Below are 19,069 nucleotides of genomic sequence, written 5' to 3' on the forward strand. Positions count from 1 at the left end.
ATCAATGAAGTAGCAAGACACACAGCCATCACAGGTAGGTCGGGTTCAAATTATATTAAGTTAAATTAAGATTACTCAAAGCAATCTATAAATTCATAGGGACCTTAGATGGTCATAATGATCTTGAAAATGGAGAATGAAGCTGAAGATGCTCATGTTTCTAAAATGTATTACGGGGCAGGAGTGGTCAGCTGTGTAGACTGGCATGAAGACAAGTCTGTACATCCATGGAGTAGAACAGAAAACTCAGAAATAAGCCCTCACAGATATGATCAGATGGCTGTTGTTGTTGTTGTTGGGGTTTTTGGTTGTTTTTTGAGACAGAGTTTCTCTGTGTAGTCCTGGCTGTCCTGGATCTCACTCTGTAGACCAGGCTGGCCTCGAACTTACAGAGATCCGCCTGCCTCTGCCTCCCAAGTGCTGGGATTAAAGGCGTGTGCCACCACCATTCAGTGACTCAGTGAGTTTTTAAAAAAGAAAAAAGCTTATGAAGTTGGGAAGAAAAAGCAGTGATGGAGAGTTAGGGAAGATATTGGAGGGAAATAGGATAGATTTGATATGTACTTATATGTGTGCCTGGTACACACAGAGGCCAGAAAGGGGCCTCAGATCCCCTGAGAATGGAATTGCAGATGGTTGTGAACTGCCATGTAGGTGCTGGGAATTGAACCTGGGTCCTTTGGAAAACAGCCAGTGCTCTTAACTGTGGAGCCACCTCCACAGTTAAGTTGAAATCATCTTTTTTCTCCTCTCTTCTCTGTTCTCTTCTTTCCTTTTCTTTGTCCCTCCATCCCTCCTTTCCTCCTTTTATCCCTCCCTCCCTTCCTACCTACTTACCTCCTTTCCTTCTGAGATAGTGTTTTACTATGAGGCCACAGCTGGCCTGGAACTCCCTATGAAGATCAGGCCGACCTTAAATTCACAGAGATCCATCTGCCTCTGCCTCCCAAGTGCTGGGATTAAAAGGCATGTGTCACCATGCCGAGCTTAATTTGAAAAAGTTAAAAAATACTAAATTCATTGCATGTTGACATAAATCGCTTATGCTTATAAAGGATGGATCTCTGCCACAGTAGACATTCATTGTGTCTTGTGCATGTGTCTGGCTGGCAGAAGCTTCTAAGCTCCCATATCTGACTTATATGTGTCTGTTGCTGTCACACCTGTGACCTCCATGGAAGAGCAGGAAAAATAGATTATATTCTCTTTTAAAGAATTTTTTTTGAGATTTTATTTCTTTATTATTTTTTTCTTAATGAATGTCTGTGCACCACGTGCATGCAGTGCCCACAGAGGCCAGAAGAGGGTATTGGATCCTCTGGGATTGGTTTTAAGTTGCCATGTGGGTGCTGGGACTTGAACCCGGGTCCTCTGGAAGAGCAGCCATTTCTCTAGTATCTATAGATTATATTCTATTAAGACCATGCAACGAGTTTGACCTCGTGTGCTCTGAAAGGATCCTAGAGTTACCTTCCTCCCCCCAGGATTTCTGGATTTCTTTGTAAGCTGCTAGCTCCTAACAGATCCTGTTTCCTGAGAGGCAGTCAGTGTATGCTTGTCAGATGGGTTAGTACAGTCCGCAGTGACTGGTCGGCCAGCACCCGGCTGGATTTCAGGTCTGCTGCACTTAGACCCAGTGCATGCTCCCATGGGTGTGCCAGGCCACAGCTTCAGTCCCTCTCTGCTCTTCCCTTGACAGGCGTGCCCGTGAACAGCAGAGTGTCCTCCAAAATCCAGCAGCTGCTGAACACCCTGAAGAGGCCCAAGCGCCCTCCCCTGAAGGAGTTCTTTGTGGATGATTTTGAGGAGTTATTGGAAGGTAGAGTTCTCTGACTTGGTCTTCCGTGTTTTCGGATATTGTGGCCAACAAGTCTGGAAACAGGCAGCTGTGCATTTCATGGGAGTCACTCCATGTTGTGATAGCGTAAAATACTGGTCACCATGTGAGTGTGGAGCCACACTGACTACTTCCTGTACACAAGCAGGTAGGAAACTTCTGACTCATAGTAAAGTGACTTAGCGTTCCTCTGTGCGTCCAGTCCAGTGGTTAGCGCCTCATAAAAATACTGCCAGTGTTTCATTGAATTTAGATTACTTTAACTTCTCCTTCAGATGATTTAAACTTTAAATCCGAACTACTTGTTATCCTGTGGCTTTAAAGCATTTGATTTTTAACTTACCTTTGATTTCCTTTCCAAATGTTATCCCCTCATTTATAAATGAGTACATATTTAGAAAAGAAAGAATATAGATTTATTTTCTCAAAAAGAAAACTAGCAAAAGTAAGAGAAAGCCTATAGAGCACAGAAATAAGCCTGTGTATGTATGTATGTATGTATGTATGTGTGTGTGCCTGTGTGTGTGTCTGTCTCTTTCTCTCAGTGTCTGTGTGGGTGTATATATATGTATGTGTATGTGTGTGTGTCTGTGTGTGTGTGTCTGTGTGTGTGTGTGTGTGTCTGTGTCTGTGTGTGTCTGTGTGTGTGTCTGTGTGTCTGTGTGTGTGTGTGTGCTGCAGGCAGCAGTCACTGTACAACTGACCCTCGCTACCTTGCTCTGTGCAGTATTGTCACTATGGGCATCTCCTCCACGCCTGAAGATGAACTCTGTTTTTTAGGACCTGGTTATCCTTTAAAACTAGACAGTGCCTTTTAAGTTCAGAGTTCACAGTATGTATGCTTCCTAAAGCAATATTTCCATCTTTGGGGGCAGAGGGCTCGCCCCCGCCTGAGCTGGCTTTAACGTTACAATCTTCCTGCCTATCCCAGCCTTTCCAGAGCTGGAGTTGCGCGTGGATGCCACCATGCTCAGCCTGCAGTTTTTCTTTTTCTCTTACCTCAGAGCTATTGGAAGAGAGAAGTCCTCCCCTACCCCCAGTCTGGGCTTGGAAATTGAACCCAGGGCCTCACACATGTAGCTAAATTCTCTACCACTAAGCTGTGCCCAAGAACAGTTTTATTGAACACTAGGGCAGACTTGTTTGCATAACCCCTATAAATAAACTCCCATGTTCTCTCAAATAATGCTAATGTTTTTTAAATTATTAATTATTAAGCTTATTCATTTTATGTTACGTGTGAATGTTTTGCCTGCATGTATGTTTATGTACCATGTGTGTGGTTGGTGCCTGTGGAGGTCAGTAGAGGGCACCTGATTCCCTGGAACTGGAGTTAATGGATTCTGAGACTTAAGAGCAACAATATTCTTAACCATCTAGTGGTCTCTCTAGCCCCCAATGCTGGTGGTTTTGATATCGGACTGCGGAGGTGGTTATGTTCACTTGATCCTAAGTAAGCCAGTCTCTAGGACCTGTTTCTGAGGCTCTAAGGCCTGCCTGCCCCTGCTTTGGAGCTGGGAGGGGGCACCATGCCACAGTGTATCCCCAAGGGAGGAAAGCAGACATGCTATTCTGTGGTCAGCTTTATCATAAGAGGTTGTGGTTAATAGAATGGTGAGTAGTTTCTGTCTCCAAATTATTGTCTGTAACTGACTTTCCTTTAGTCCTTTGATTAATTTGTCTGTGACTACAATGATGGAAAATAAAATCTGAGCAGATTCTTGTCACTTTTTTAATAAATTTGATCACAAAGTGAAATCACAAAGTACAGTCGTTAGTAAACAGATGTGCACACAGTACTCTGAAGTGTCGGGTTTAAAATCTTGATGTTGCTTTATAGTTCAGCAACCAGATCCAAATCAGCCCAAGCCTGAGGGAGATCAGATGGCTGTGCTGAAGGGAGAGCCTCTGTCGGTGGGCACTTCTGGGCCGTCATCTCTGCTGGCTGCACTGCAGCTCTGGGGCACCACGCAGCCCAAAGCCCCCTGCCTGACGGCCTTGGATACAGCGGGGAAAGCCACCTGCACCCTCACCTATGGCAAGTATCAGCGGAAAGCATCGCGGGTCCTGTTTGCCTCGCACCGTTGTTCATGTGTAACACGAATCTGAAAAGGTCTTATTAATGGGAAAAACCTGGTGCCAGATACTGGGGTGAAAGCTGAGAGATCAGAGGAATAGAACAAGCCGCAGCCAACCTCACCTCGTGAACACCTCAGCTGATCCTGTTTCCACACATCCTCAGACTGAAGGCCTCTGAATCCTCACCCCTGAGGGTCTCACTTGAACTGCTGCTAAAAGCCTCTAGCTTCTGGTCCTCACACCTTATATACCTTTCTGCTTCCTGCCATCACTCCTGGGATTAAAGGCCTGTGTCTTTCCTAAGCAAAGACATGAGATCTCAAATGCTGGGATTAAAGGTGTGTGCCACCACGCCTGGCTCTGTTTCCAGTGTGGCCTTGAACTCACAGAGATGCAGATGGATCTCTGCCTCCCAAGTGATAGGATTATGGATGTGTGCCATCACTGGCCTTTATGTCTAATCTAGTGGCTGGCTCTGTCTTCTGATCCCCAGATAAGTTTTATTTGTTAGAGCACAAATAAAATATCACCACATGTATGTGCCATAATAGACATGATACTTGGTGCACGTTATAAAGCAGAAAAATCCGTCCAGATGACAGACTTTCTTTTTTGTTTGTCTTTGCTTTTGAGATGGAGCCATACTATGTAGCTCAAGCTGACCTGGAACTCTCTGTAAACCAGGCTGGCCTTGAATTCATGTGATCCACCTGCCTCTGCCTCTTGAGTGCTGGGATTAAAGATGTGCGCCACCCACACCTGGCCTGACCACACTCTTGATGTCATAGCTTTCTATAACAAGTTTTGACACCTTAGAGTCTTCCTCTCTTTTCTTAGAGAGTGTCTTAGCTGTTGGCATTCTGTATTTCATAGTCCATTTTAGAAGTAGCTTGTTGGGCATCTCTGAATCTGAGATCTTGATGGGCATTGTTTTGCATCTTTTTGAGAATTAACACCTTTGCGTTTTTGAGACTTTGTCATCAATAATGTGTTATAGTTTATTTTTTTTTAAATGTGTGTGTACAAGCATGCAGAGGCTTCCCATGGTATCCACATGGAGGACTGAGGGCCACTTGTGGAAGTCATTTCTTTCCACCATGCGGGTTGTAGGGATTGAACTTGGGTTGTCAGATTGGGCGACAAGTGCCTTTACCCACTGAACCATTTTGCTGTCCCCTGATTTATAATTTTCCATAGAGAGTCTTTTATGTTTCTTGCGACACTTAAGTCTTAAATATTTAAATAGTACTGTAACTTTTGTTCTGTCTTTAAAAATTGAGTGGTGTTTGTGTGTTGATAAGTCTGGCAGTCTTGCTGAATTATACAAGATCCATGAAGTACATAGCCATAGCATCACAAACAACAGTTTCGTTTCCAATTATCTTACCTTTTCTCCCTCCTCACTGCTCTGGCTGAAGTTTTCAGTCTGCTGTTGAAGGCAGATGCCCCTGCCCTGCCTCTACTTTCAGAGGAAGGTCGTTAGTATCTACCCTGACTGTGCTAGCTCCTGTCTGGTTTTAGTGATACCCTTACCACATTAAGGAAGTTTGTTTCCTTTCATTCCTCCTTTAAGAAGGACTTAAATCTTTTATAGTCATTTAAAATTGTGAATGACTATTAATTTTCATCCACCTTTTGAAATTATTACTTCATTTATCATTTTTGTTCTGTTAACATGGCAAATTATGTTGATAGTCTCAGACTGTATTCTTGGGGTAAAACTGACTTGATCATGAAGCATTATTTATGACAGCTAGATTCAGCTGGGAAACGTGTATGTATTGCTAACATTCTGAATTGATCTTTTAAAGCAGGCTAAAACCATGTTTGGAGTTTAGTTTTTTTTTATTGATTTCTCAGGTCTCACAGTTCATACATGTCAGCAGAGCACCTACTTTAGTGTTATTTACATACGAGCATTCATTCAGAAAAAGAACATGGCGTCTGCATTTCTTCTTTGATATAATGCATACAGTGAAGTTGAAGCTACTGTGGGTGTTAGCAATGGACCCTGAGATTTCTACCCATCATTACTCCTGCCTTTCTACACAGACACACCCTGCTCGCTTCACCTCTGTCTCTGTCTCTGTCTCTCTGTCTCTGTCTCTGTCTCTCTCTCTTCTTTCTCAGTGAAGCTTTTTATTTTTGACAACTCATCAGGGTTGGGTGCTGAACATGGCAACTGCCCACCATGATGGGCACCGTGGTCCTGGGCAGATGTCCTATTCTAGTATCAAGGGTTCTCCTAAGCAAACTGTAGAGAAGATGATATAACTCATCTCTTGAATGTATTCCACTTGCATGATGTCATTAATGAGCATTTAAAATTGTAAGATTGCATCCACAGTGTAGCGTTAGTTGGAAAAAGCAATGTGATATATGATCTTGTTCCTTAGAAATTATACATACTCTACATGTGTGACATATGCACATGTATATATATATATATAGTGTGTGGCCTTTTTGTTGACTGATTTTTGTAATAAAATCCCATTTGTATAAATAAAAATAAATTGAGGTTGTTGTTTGAGAGAAAGCTGTGATGTCCCTGGCAATATTGTACTGAATAGTTAATAGTTGGAGACTGAATCTGCCAATAGGGAAATGGTATGTTATAGGACATGTGCTCACAACATTACATGTTAACTGTTAGTTTCTTACAACCTAACATTGCTTGTTACTTTTGTTTTATTTTAGGCAAACTTTGGAGTCGGAGTTTAAAATTAGCTTATACTCTACTTAATAAGCTGACTAGTAAGAATGAACCTCTACTTAAACCTGGAGACAGAGTAAGTAGCTAGAATGCAACTTTATTGGATTGAGTCAAAATAGAGAACTAAATGTGTATCTTATTGAAATTGATGTTCTATCAGTTGTTTAGAATTACAGTTTTAACACAGGAGGTTTAACGTTAAAAATGGGGGAAATGCTTGATATGAAAAAAATTGTGATAAAAGTTAAGTGACGACACACCAAGGACTCGGCGGCCAGGCACACGTGGCTGAACTGTGGAGCCAAGACGGAGGATTGCTATTATTGTAGGAAGCTCTGGTGCATTGAACTGCTTCAGGGAGGCTGAACAGGGCTGACCCCTGAGTTACTAGGAGGTCAGGATAGAAGGTGAGAGAAGATGATGAAGGTGGGGTGTCCTCCTAACAAGCTGTCCAACAGGAAAGTGTCGGCTTCACAAGATCACTGCGGATTCCAAGGCGCTTTCAGTGTTTCAGTCTTTTGTGTGATTCCATCCCACGAGAAGCTTGGATGAGCTTCTGTATAAAACAGCTCAGAGACAAAGAGAGGGTAGGATGAATGTGAAAGGAAGGAGGAAAGTAGAGAAATGGGCCCAGAAAACAAGGTCCTAAACATTAATGACCCCTGAGATACGACGAAATGAAAATGTTTCATAACTTAGAAAAAGGATTCCTCTTAGACAGACGAAGAACGCCAGGCGGTGGTGGCGCACGCCTTTAATCCCAGCACTTGGGAGGCAGAGGCAGGTGAATCTTTGTGAGTTCGAGGCTAGCCTGGTCTACAGAGTGAGATCCAGGAAAGGTGCAAAGCTACACAGAGAAACCCTGTCTCGAAAAACCAAAAAAGAAAAAAGAAAAAAGAAAGAAAGACGAAGAAGCAGAAAGAGAACTGGGCCCGGGGCATGCCTGCTGTCCCAGCACTAAAGAGGTGGGAGACTTTGAACTCCAGGTTGGCCTGGTTTACAGAGTGATGCTCTGTCTTAGGAACCAAATAAAGGGCTTGAGAAATGACAGCTCAGTGGTAAAGAGCACTTGCTTTTCCAGAGGACCTGGGTTTAGTTCCCAGCACCCACGTGGTGGCTCATAATGGTTTGTAACTCCAGTTCCAGGGGTCTGGTGCACTTATACATATATGCAGGCAAAACATTCATACACATAGAATAAAAATAAATAATCTTTTAACGAATGATCGAGGGAGAGAGGGAGAGGGGACGAGAGAGGTGGGAGCAGGAGAGAGAAACATTCACAGAAAGAATAGAAAGAGAAACAGGACCGAAGTCTAGACTCGTTCAAGGCGCAGCACCTGACAGACACTGTGAATCCGGAAAAGAGACGGAGCAGAAAGCAGAGCCGCCTGACTGCAGCGGTGGCAGAATAAGGTCTGCACCCAGCCCCTGGTGCATGTGCAGACCCACTCCAGAGCCTACACCAGAGCTGTGTAAGCTCAGGGACACGGAGAAGAATCTCAGAGTTTGGGGCGGGAATAGAGAATAACGTGTGTACAGAACTAGTCCTCCTGGTGGTTTTGGGACTTCTCAGTAGTGACACTGGAGGAAGTACTTCAGCAATCCCCAGGAGATAGGACTTTTAGCCTGCACTTCCATTTCCAAACAGCTTTGAAGATTTGCAGAACGTGTGTGCACATTCATGTAGAGGACAGAGTACAGCCTCAGGTGTTATTCCCCAAGGAGCTCTTTACCTTGTATTTCTAGGCAGGGTCTCTCACTGGCCACCGAGCCCCAGGGATCCACTCTCTCTACCTCCAACTGCTGGGATTACAGGCACACACCACTGAACCTGGCTTTTTAAGAGGTGGGCTCTGGTGATCAAGCTCAGGTCCTTATTCTTGTGTGGCATACACTTTACCAATGGGGGCATCTCCCCAGCCCCCAGTTTATTTATCTATTCCTACAGGGACAAAGGCTTCCAGATACTCTCTTGACTTGCAAGAGAGTCTGTACAGAGAGGGTTATAATGAAAAGTTCGGGGGCTGGAGAGATGGCTCAGTGGTTAAGAGCACAGACTGTTCTTCCAAAGGTCCTGAGTTCAATTCCCAGCAACCACATGGTGGCTCACAACCATCTGTAATGATATCTGGTGCCCTCTTCTGGCCTGCAGGGACACATGCAGACAGAACACTGTATACATAATAAATAAATATTTAAAAAAAAAAGAAAAGAAAAGTTCAAGGTCATGGTGACCATTACCATTCAGCTGGTAAAGTCAAGCTCCTGTGATATGAACCTTATGAAGTGCATAAAAACATCTCTGCATAGTAGATTTTATAAAACACCTTTTTCTGTACCAAATAGCTTGTCTCACAATTATAGTTGAGGCAACCACTATTAAATCATCTTTAGAAGGAGAGGGTTTTCTTTTCAACAAACCTGTTAGATAGGCAGCTTGTAAACTGGAAGTATAGAATGAAGGTAAATAGACATAGCTTAAATTTTGTCTTAGAAGTTGAGGGTTAAGGTAAGTCACTGCTTATCTTCTTAAAGGCTCTCAATTAAGTACTATTCTAGCTTATTACTTAGGATTACAAGACCAGTTACCTTATTTGGGTCTTGCATTTTGTGTGTGTGTGTGTGTGTGTGTGTGTGTGTGTGTGTGTGTGTGTGTGTGTCTTTGTTTTTGGGGGGTGTAGCACACTGGCTCTCCTGGCAACTTGCTCTGTAGATAATCTGGCCTTGAACTCAAAGAAATCCCCCTGCCTCTGCCTCTAAGTGCTGGGATTAAAGGCGTGCACTACCACTGTTCTGCACAAAATTTTATATTTTATTCCATAAGTAGGTATGAATTTGACCAGATAGTATATTTTTAATGACAGTTGAGATGGTGGACCCAAATAAATATTCATATCATTATAGGAAATAAAATAGACACCTAAATATTTTTAAAAATAAAATGCAAGGAAATCAGTGTTTAAAAATACAAGAATTGGGCGAGCAAGGTGGCTCAGTAGGTTAAGGCACTTGCCACCAAACCTGATGATGGGACCGTTCATTGACAGCGGCAGTCAGTATGAATGGATGTTAGAGCTGGCTCTCAGTCTGCATGCATTGGAAGGCCTGAACCTACAGCTCTAAATGTTCCATGTGTGGTAAAAGCTGTCACCTACAACTGTTTATTCAGTTACATGAATAAGGAAACTTGAGGGACAAGAATGAATTCTAACATTAGATTTTTTTGAGACAGGTTATCTCTATGTATTCTTGATCAAAATTAGACTTTCTGAACTAAATGTGAAAAACAAAACATAAATTATCTAATTAGCAGAAATTCTAAAAGATGAAAAGTCTCAATCATTCCTGAGATCTCACAGTTTTTGTTGTTTCCTCTTGTAGGTGGCACTTGTGTTTCCAAATAGTGATCCTGTAATGTTCATGGTTGCATTTTATGGGTGTCTCCTGGCGGAGCTGGTTCCTGTCCCTATAGAAGTACCACTGACCAGAAAGGTAACAGATGTGGGTCAGGCCCAGGATGCAGTGTCCCTGCAGTTCTCTGTAGGTGCAGTGTGACTAGCTTCCTCTTCACACTGGGGGGGATGGAGGAGGAAGTATCTATGAGGCCTCCCAGGACCCTACAGAGCAGCTAGATGGAGCTTGCCCACAGACACGGCTACACTCTGCTGGGATCATCTGTCTGAATTTCCCAAAAGAAATCATGAATGTTTTTGTAGCTGGAGTTTTCTCTCCGGATTCTGCTGAGCCCCGGCAGTCCAATAGCTCACTTACAAAAAAAAACCCACACAGATGCTTATACTATTTACAAACTGTATGGCCATGGCAGGCTTCTTGCTAACTGTTCTTATATCTTAAATTAACCCATTTCTATAAATCTGTACCTTGCCACGTGGCTTGTGGCTTACTGGCATCCTCACATGCTGGGGCTGGCAGTGTCTCCCTCACTCAGTCTTCCACTTCCCAGAATTCTCCTCTCTCCTTGTCCCGCCTATAATTCCTGCCTAGTCACTGGCCAATCAGTGTTTTATTTATACAGAACGATATCCACAGCATGTTTTGTCCTCCAGTGAACAGAATTTGTGACTCAACAAACTTTTCTGGGGTTTTATTTATTGAATTAATTATAATGTCAAATAAACGGGACAGAAGTTCTCATGCGGTTCTTGTTCACTTGCATGGCAGGCAGTTTCTCACTCCTAGGTTGTTAATGTGAGGGACTTGGTTGCTCTAGATGGCTACACCATTTCAGATACGAATTATTATTAGTTGGATTATTGAAAAGTGCTGAGCAGAATAGGCATGTGTTCTAGAAAATCAGAACAGCTTTTCTATCCACTTACTTCTGTGTTCATGCAGTTGTCAACGCGAACAGTGTGAAAAACAAACGCTCAAGAATCCCAAAAGTAAAATACGTAAGACAGACCAGTTTATCTCCAGGACTCTAATGTGATAACCATGCACTTGAATGCAGGGATTCTTAGAGAAAAAGCCTCTAGATTTGTTAAGCTTGAAGGAAATGATGATGGGAATTGCTAAGGGACGTGCATAGGAGATCTGAGTGAAGGCAAGTGTTTCTGTGTAGAGTGACGATGATGAGGGCAGACCTCGTTTGTAAGTGCTCAACGTGATTCATTACAAACTGCTGTTGTGTTTAGAGTGAATGAAGATGTGCTCAAGTTTCACTTCTAAGAATAAACTTTAGCCGGGCGCTGGTGGCCCACGCCTTTAATCCCAGCACTCGGGAGGCAGAGGCAGGCGGATCTCTGTGAGTTCGAGGCCAGCCTGGGCTACAGAGCAAGTTCCAGCCTGGGCTTGGGCTACAGGCTCCAAAGCTACACAGAAAAACCCTGTCTCGAAAAACAACAACAACAACAACAACAAAAGAATAAACTTTAAGAAATTAGTCCACTATCTAGACCTTCATTTATCACTATAAATAAAACAAAGAAGGCCTTCTAAATTTCAAAATAATTGTCTTCTTTTCCTGAAAGTAGAATAACCTGCCGATAATAAGACTGGATTGTCGTGTGAGTTTTATGAAGGGTGGGAGAGAGAGCCTGAGGTCCAGTGGTCGGGCTGTGGCTCCTGTTCCCTCCCCCAAGCTCTCCACTTCTGCTGCCCTTGCTCTGTCTCTTACAGGACGCAGGCAGCCAGCAGGTTGGGTTTCTCCTGGGCAGCTGTGGGGTGACCCTGGCCCTGACCACAGACGCTTGCCAGAAGGGCCTGCCCAAGGCACCAACAGGAGAGGTGGCAACTTTCAAAGGTGAGGCTCCCGGGTCTCAGGAGGACTGTGTTCTGGCTACGGCTGGTACTTGACTTGGCTTCTAGGCACGCTGTGCCCAAACTAACCCCACAGAGCCTGGCGGGCCTTTAGCAAAGGTGCTGCTTCATTCAAGGCTTTTCCTGATTCAGTATCTTCACCTGTTAAGCTCTGTGCTTATCTATTTAAGTAAAGGGAAATGAAAATAAACCTTGACCCCCACCCCACCCCCACCCGGGGCTGGTGAGTGCATGCTGGGCACAGGTTCCAGATGTGTGGAGCAAGGCCTTCTGACCACCTTTCACCCCTTCCTGTTTGCTCTCATAGGTTGGCCCCCCCTCGCCTGGCTGGTAATTGATGGGAAGCATCTGACCAAGCCTCCCAAGGACTGGTACCCGCTGGCCCAGGACACGGGGTCCGGGACTGCCTACATTGAAGTAATGACATGCTCATTTGGTGCAGATATTTCCCTCACAGGCTTGGGCCTGGTTTTTATAAAGATAGCTACTTAATACCTTTTAGACTAAGTGTTCTTATTTTCCCTCTACCCCAGGTATATAAAGTGTCCCACAGAACCTGACTTGGGTCATTTCAGGTTCACTCTGACCTAATGCATCCCTCATTGTCCTTCCTAGGACGCAGGCAGTTACGATGCAGCTGTGTGCACTGTCATCCTCCAGCACTGTTCAGGTCCCTTCAGAGCTAGGCTAGGAAGGGCTTTGGGTGGTAATAGGGGAGGGATGACTTCAGCTGCTGCTGCTTCAGAGTCCTCAGCTGCCTCTGTGTGCTGTGGCCACAGAAATAGACGTCACTGTTTCTTCTTCCTTGAAACCCTGCAGTATAAAACCAGCAAAGAAGGCAGCACGGTGGGGGTCACCGTGTCCCATTCGTCCCTGCTGGCACAGTGCCGGGCTCTCACTCAGGCCTGCGGCTACATGGAAGGTAAGGCCACCCATTCAGGATGGCGGCTCTCGCTGCCTGCGTGGATAGCTGACATACCTGGGCTCACCCCGGGATCTGTTGCTGCGCATAGCACATCCGCCCTGGCCATAGCATGTTAACTTCAATGCAGCTGCCTCAGGCAGGGGGTGCAGCTTCTGCTGGCATCCTTGGGAGAAGGTCTGGGCTTCTGCAGAGCTGGGGGGGTGGTGTGAGTGCCCCTCTACAGAGCCCAGGCTGCCCCATTTAGGACAGTTTCAATAAAGTCATACTTACACTGATTTTATGGAGCGTGAGTCTTGTGCACCAGCAATTCATTTCTGCAGAATGAGCTGGATCAGTTGTTGATGCACGAAGGGCAGTGCATTTTGCATTATAAAAAGTAGAAAACACTTGCCCTGGAACATCCTTTCCTGCTAATGTTTCCCTTTTTTAGTAAATGTATTTGTGGCTTGAGCAATCATGCATGGAAATGCTTATGTATAATCTTTATGATCTTAGATCATCTATGTTAAAGTAGAAGCAGCCCCCAATTTACTGTTAACACTTTAAATAAATATTATTTTATATTGGAAGGTAATAATTGCATATATTTAGGGAATCAGTATGAAATACATTATTTTAAAAACTAAAATTGGACTCATTGTCATTTTCTTACATTAAAAAATTGAAATTGAAAGAAAAATTGAATAGCATACGTAAATACATAAAATATGGATGCTTAATCTCAAAGGTTAGCTTGTGGACATAATTATAAAGACTTTATAGAGATTTGGAGGAGAGCTTCAAGGACTTTAATGACATTTAAAAGTCAGAGCTCTAAAACCAAGTCCTATGAGTTCTTTAGCTCTAGTGCTAGTCATTGAATTCATGGCCCCTTTGATTTGGCTCTGCAGCTGACAAGGACAGGGAGATTGTCATTCATAGTGCAACAGTCTTTCTGGCATGCATGTCACTGCTTTGTGCAAGTAAGATGCAAGACTGTAGGCTGTGGGGTGAGAGTTGGGGGAATCTGGGTGGGAAGCTGAGAAATAAGAGTGTCCAGGGCAGTTTCTCATCCTGCCTCTTGACTCTGAGAGGTGGCCACTCAAAATGGTGAAATCGTGAAATGACCTTTCTGTAGCTTCTCCTGTATGAAGTGCTCCTTGTGCTTTTGAATGGAAGATTGGCATGGTTCTCTACTCCGTCCAGAACTGTGTGTTTCCAGTCGTCTGAACAGACTATAGCTTGGTGTTACCTGGTGCATGGTGTTTGGAAGTGCTGTGTCTGTTTCCTTAAGCTCCTATGTGCTGGTTATGTACTCATCTTGGGACTGCTCTAGAAGTGTGCAGAACTTAAAAAGTGCTGTTCATCAGTTTAACTTTCTGTGTCCGCTTTCAGCTGAAACATTAACGAATGTGCTGGACTTCAAAAGGGATGCTGGTTTGTGGCATGGAGTCTTAACAGTGAGTGTTGTTTGCTAGTGACTGGGGTGGGAACAGGACATGTGCCAAACCTGTGACATACTGGCATGCCAGTTTGTTGGGTTTGGTTTGCTTGTTCTGGCATAGATTAATCCTGCCTTCCTCTGAGCTGGTCCGTTTCTTTTTTGCAGAGTGTCATGAATAGGATGCATGTTGTCAGTATCCCATATGCACTGATGAAGGTCAACCCACTCTCCTGGATTCAGAAAGTGTGCTCCTATAAAGGTAGCAGAAAACTGCCATTACTTGCCTCACCTTTTTTTAAAGAATTCTCTCTGAGCTGCTCTTTAGTAATTAAGGGAACATGAAGGCAACATACAGAACTGCAGGTGTGGGCTGGAGAGCCATCTTGGGATGTCTCTGTAGGCCATCCTGGGCCAGATCTGCTCAGGGCCTGGACAGCTACTTGCAGTGAAGTAGCTGGGATCATCACTGAAAAAAACAGGAACTCAGCCAGGTGATGGTGGCACATGCGTTTAATCCCAGCACTTGGATGGAATGGATGAGGAAGGCCACCTGTGAGGCCTGGGCCCTGTTCTCACTTCCCAGTGGTTGAAGTGTCTCCCAAGCACCAAACAGGAATTCCTGCCCAATGGTGACTACACAACTCCAGCACCCTTTGTCCCTCTCCAGTAGAGCTCAGCAGGTGCCAAGATTCTGACCTTCTGTACCCAGTCAGCACCAGTGACAATATATACTTTGCAGGCATGTCTCCAAATCAGCATTCCTATTACAGAGTGTCTTGCATCCTGCTTCATGGAGGAAGACAAAGCCTGGTTGAAGGGAGTGGGATTCACTGGGCTCTGCACACTCATTGAGGTTGATTCAGTCCATTCAAATCCGGGCTCATCAAAGCCTAGCATAATTGTCACCAGAGAGGCCTCATCCAGCAATTGATAGGAGCAGATGCAGAGACCCACAGCCAAACATTAGGTGGATCTCGTGGAATTCCATGGAAGAGAGGGAGGAAGGATTTTAGGACCCAGAGGGGTCAAGGACAGCCCACAGAATCAACCAACCAGGGCTCATAGGCGCTCACACAGCCTGGAGTAACAATCTGGGAGTCTGTATGGATCTGACCTAGGTCATCTACATGTTATGGTTCTGTAGCTTGCCGTTCTTGTGGGACTCTTAATGGTGGGAGTGAGGTCTGTCTCTGACTCTTTTGCCTGCTTTTGAGACCCCTTTCCTCCTACTGGGTTGCATCATCCAGCTTTGATATGAGCGTATGTGCCTGGTCTTGTTGTAACTTGTTAATGTCATATTTGGTTGATATCCCTGGGAGGCCTGCTCTTTTCTGAAGGCAAATGAATTTTGGGGAGAGGACAGGTGGTAGGGGGACTGGGAGGAGAGGAGGGAGGGCAAACTGCGGGATGTAATACATGAGGGAAGAATGAATAAGTTAATTAATTTAAAAACAAATCCAGATTAATTTCCCCTTTTGACCCGGAGGCTGCCCGAGCCCTGCAGACTAAGTGGCACGATGGCTCTGGCATTGGGGCAGCACCTTGGGGAGGGACAGCCTGCAGCATGAGGTAAAACAGGCAATATTCAAAGAGTAAGATGAAACCTTTAATTTAAAAACATCTGGGGAACGGAGAGATGACTCAGGAGTTGAGTACACTGCCTGCTCTTTCCAGGGTTTGGGTTCCACTCCTTGGTGGCTCACAGCTGTATGTAACTCCAGTTCCAGAGCATCCTATGTCCTCTTCTGGTCTCCAAGGGTACCAAGCACACATGTGGTACACAGACACATATGCAGGCAAAACACCCATACTTATAAAGTAACAAAATAATAAAAATTAATGTTTTAAAAGGCTGAGGCTGGAGAGATGTCTCAGGTTAAGAGCACCAACTGCTTCTCCTGAGGATCCAGGTTTGGTTCCCAGCACCCAGGTGGCAGCTCACAGCTATCTGTAACTTTAGTTGCAGGGAATCTTATGCTCTTGTCTGGCCTCCGTGGGCACTGCATATACATGGTACATAGACATACATGCAGGCAAAATACCCATACATGTAAAATAAAAATTTAACAAATGAAAGGCTGGAAAATGGATCTGAGTATATTACCTCTAAATCATGTTTTAAAATTAAGTTTTAAGGAGAAAAGGGATGGCATAAGGGATGGATGAGATAACTGATAATAGTTATAGATAATAGCCAAGAGTGTGATCCATATATCGGGTCCTTTGCCCTCTGTGTGTGTGCCTCTGCCTAGAATGAAGTACAACAGTATTTTGGAGTGTGAGGGTGCTGCCCTTGTGACACAGAGACGTCTGTACTCCCTTCTCTTTGTAGCCCGGGCTGCCTTGGTGAAGTCCCGAGATATGCACTGGTCTCTCTTGGCACAGCGAGGTCAGAGGGATGTCTGTCTGAGCTCTCTGCGCATGTTGATTGTGGCTGATGGCGCTAATCCATGTGAGTAGACTGTGGGATCTAGGGTGGATTTATGGTGTTTGCTTCCATGATTCTTGACTTGCAAGGAGGACTGAACAACCTGTTGAAATAGAACCTGTTGTCCAAAATTAAAGCTTTATCACTACTTTGATAAGTGGTCTTATAATGAAACATAAGTGTCCTATAATGTTCTGTGACATGCTGTTTCTTGTTGATGAATGTTGATGGGTCTCATACATATTTATTAAGACACTAAATTTACAAGCAATTTTAATGCAGTTGACAAAACCTTTAATGAGAGTCATCATTTTTTAAGAGATCACTGGATTATGCTATAAATAGGGTCCCTGATTTGCTACGATCCTCCTGCCTTTTCGTGTTAAGCTCTCACTTATTTGACACTTAGCCCCAACTTCCTTCATAGGGACCCAATTATTCTTCCTCCATATGTCTCTGGCTAACCCTGAGGCCTGGAGGAATGCCTCATGGCTACTGCCTAAGCACCAAGGACCCCCCTGTGTATAACAGTCTGCCTGTAGCTGCTTTTGTAGTGGCTGTGTGAGCTTCTTAGGCCCAGGGCTGTCTCAGGCCCAGGTCTGGTGTTCTCTAAGGGAGCCTCAAGTGACTCGTGTTGAACAAGGGATTTCTTTTGCAGCACCAATCTGTTACCCCATTCTTCTGTGTACCCCATCTTTCAGGAGAGCAGAGCAGGCACACAGTACCCCTCAAAGCCTCTCATTCTCTTGGTGCCCACCTGAGACAAGCAAGGCATCTCCTCCCACATCCACGGCTGCTCATTCCTGCTCAAGCCCACAGCTGCCCTGGCTCTCTCTGTTCATGAACTCCGCTGCAGTCAGGGATCACATCACTCCCTCCAGTATTTTCGTTCTGGGGATAATCGTTAGCCCTAATAGCTTCGTCCTGTCTCCTCACTCCATCCACGTTCCCCAAGGGCCACAGAGCTAGCTTTCCCTTCACAGGCCTTAGCTTGCAGCTCTTCTGTTGGGCTATCATGATGCTGTATCCAGTCTCGGGAACACGGAACAATCTGTTGTCTTCTTTCCTTAGGAGACACCTCTCTCCCTGAAGAAGTGAAGCCTGGGTGGTTAGGGTTAAGGATAGGGATGCCCCCTTCCCTTATATGTACCCTTGTGGAGAGAGGTTTATCACGAAACCCTAGGGTCACCATGGCTCTAGTTATTTGAGCCCTGAACAGGTAGAGCCTCCTTGTTGCCAAGTTTTCACATCTCCAACACCCTCTGTTAAGGCCCACCACCCCCGGATGACAGGAGTTTATTCAAAGGAGAGGACCTCGGGAGAGGCAGGACCTCCTCAGGGAAGCATGTAGTTCACACATCTCTAAGACCACTGCTAGGAGCTGCACTTGCTGTGCGACGGGCCTCTAGTGCCAGGCCCCGCCTTGTCGGGCTGTAGATGCTGCTCAGTTACTTGGCAGGCTCCGTGCTGGTCCTGAACCTGAAGCACAGGGGAGTTGTTCTTACCACTGGTCCAGGAAAGGTACAGGAGGGCAGGACCTCCGTAACAAACACAACACTAAAAACAGGCCTCCTCTCAGAGATTTCCGGACGCTTTCTTGTTGGTGAGCTGGAAATGATCTTATGTGTTTTATGGTAATCACTCCTGCCCTAAAAGGCATTGCTTTGTCAAATCGTAGCAATGGTCTTGTTGAAACAGGCTTATGTGGAGCAGGACTCAGCATGGCTGCCAGGCCAGCGTGGTACCTTGTAGACCTTGTGCTCCGCCTCACTGGTCCCCCAGTTACCTCTCACACTCCACTTCCTTTGCTTCACACAGGGTCAATATCTTCCTGTGATGCCTTCCTCAACGTCTTCCAGTCCAGGGGTCTGAGGCCAGAGGTCATCTGTCCCTGTGCCAGTTCTCCCGAGGCGCTAACAGTAGCCATCCGCAGGTAACTGAAGTGCGTGCTGTCTCCTCTGAGCTCACATTCGAGTCCTCTACATATGACAGAGTTACCCGCGGCCCCAAGTTTGTGATCCGTTTCTAACTGTTGGGCATCCTGAAGAAGGACGTAGCACCCGCGTTCCAGTCTCCCTCTGATAGCAAAGGTGTAGCTGCGGTACCGTGCCCTTCACCAGTCTAGGTCCATGCTGGGAGTTGGGTAGTAGGTGCCTGGAGTACTAGATTCTCTCAGTGTTATTTTCCTTACACTTCTTCCCAGTCAAGATCTTGCTGTTTCATGCCTGATCATAAGTAAAAGTTATAACTGAACAACAGTCTTACTCTGAGAGAGGTTCTTCCGGCTGTGGAGGTCTGATGAAAAGGACCTTTCACTTGCCAAGAGAAGCATCCTGCCATCCTGACCTCTGAAGGCCCAAGCTGCTTTCATGGCTATTTCC

At 45.1% G+C, this 19,069-nt stretch overlaps 1 protein-coding gene across 6 annotated transcripts in view; it reads left to right on the plus strand.

Annotated features, from left to right (window-relative positions):
- Positions 1 to 19,069, plus strand: part of Dip2a (disco interacting protein 2 homolog A) — an 86,671-nt gene that overhangs the window by 36,583 nt on the left and 31,019 nt on the right. For all 6 annotated transcript variants that reach the window (XM_028874267.2, XM_028874265.2, XM_028874266.2 and 3 more), the window contains 11 exons: positions 1,700 to 1,819; positions 3,678 to 3,875; positions 6,614 to 6,705; positions 10,014 to 10,124; positions 11,772 to 11,895; positions 12,220 to 12,329; positions 12,732 to 12,834; positions 14,212 to 14,276; positions 14,426 to 14,519; positions 16,593 to 16,712; positions 18,507 to 18,621. In XM_028874267.2, the coding sequence (XP_028730100.1) occupies positions 1,700 to 1,819; positions 3,678 to 3,875; positions 6,614 to 6,705; positions 10,014 to 10,124; positions 11,772 to 11,895; positions 12,220 to 12,329; positions 12,732 to 12,834; positions 14,212 to 14,276; positions 14,426 to 14,519; positions 16,593 to 16,712; positions 18,507 to 18,621 (1,252 nt within the window). The remainder of the gene's footprint in view (positions 1 to 1,699; positions 1,820 to 3,677; positions 3,876 to 6,613; positions 6,706 to 10,013; positions 10,125 to 11,771; positions 11,896 to 12,219; positions 12,330 to 12,731; positions 12,835 to 14,211; positions 14,277 to 14,425; positions 14,520 to 16,592; positions 16,713 to 18,506; positions 18,622 to 19,069) is intronic.

The sequence above is a fragment of the Peromyscus leucopus genome, chromosome 16_21 (genome assembly GCF_004664715.2).
Source record: "Peromyscus leucopus breed LL Stock chromosome 16_21, UCI_PerLeu_2.1, whole genome shotgun sequence".
NCBI classification, from domain to species: Eukaryota; Metazoa; Chordata; class Mammalia; order Rodentia; family Cricetidae; genus Peromyscus; species Peromyscus leucopus.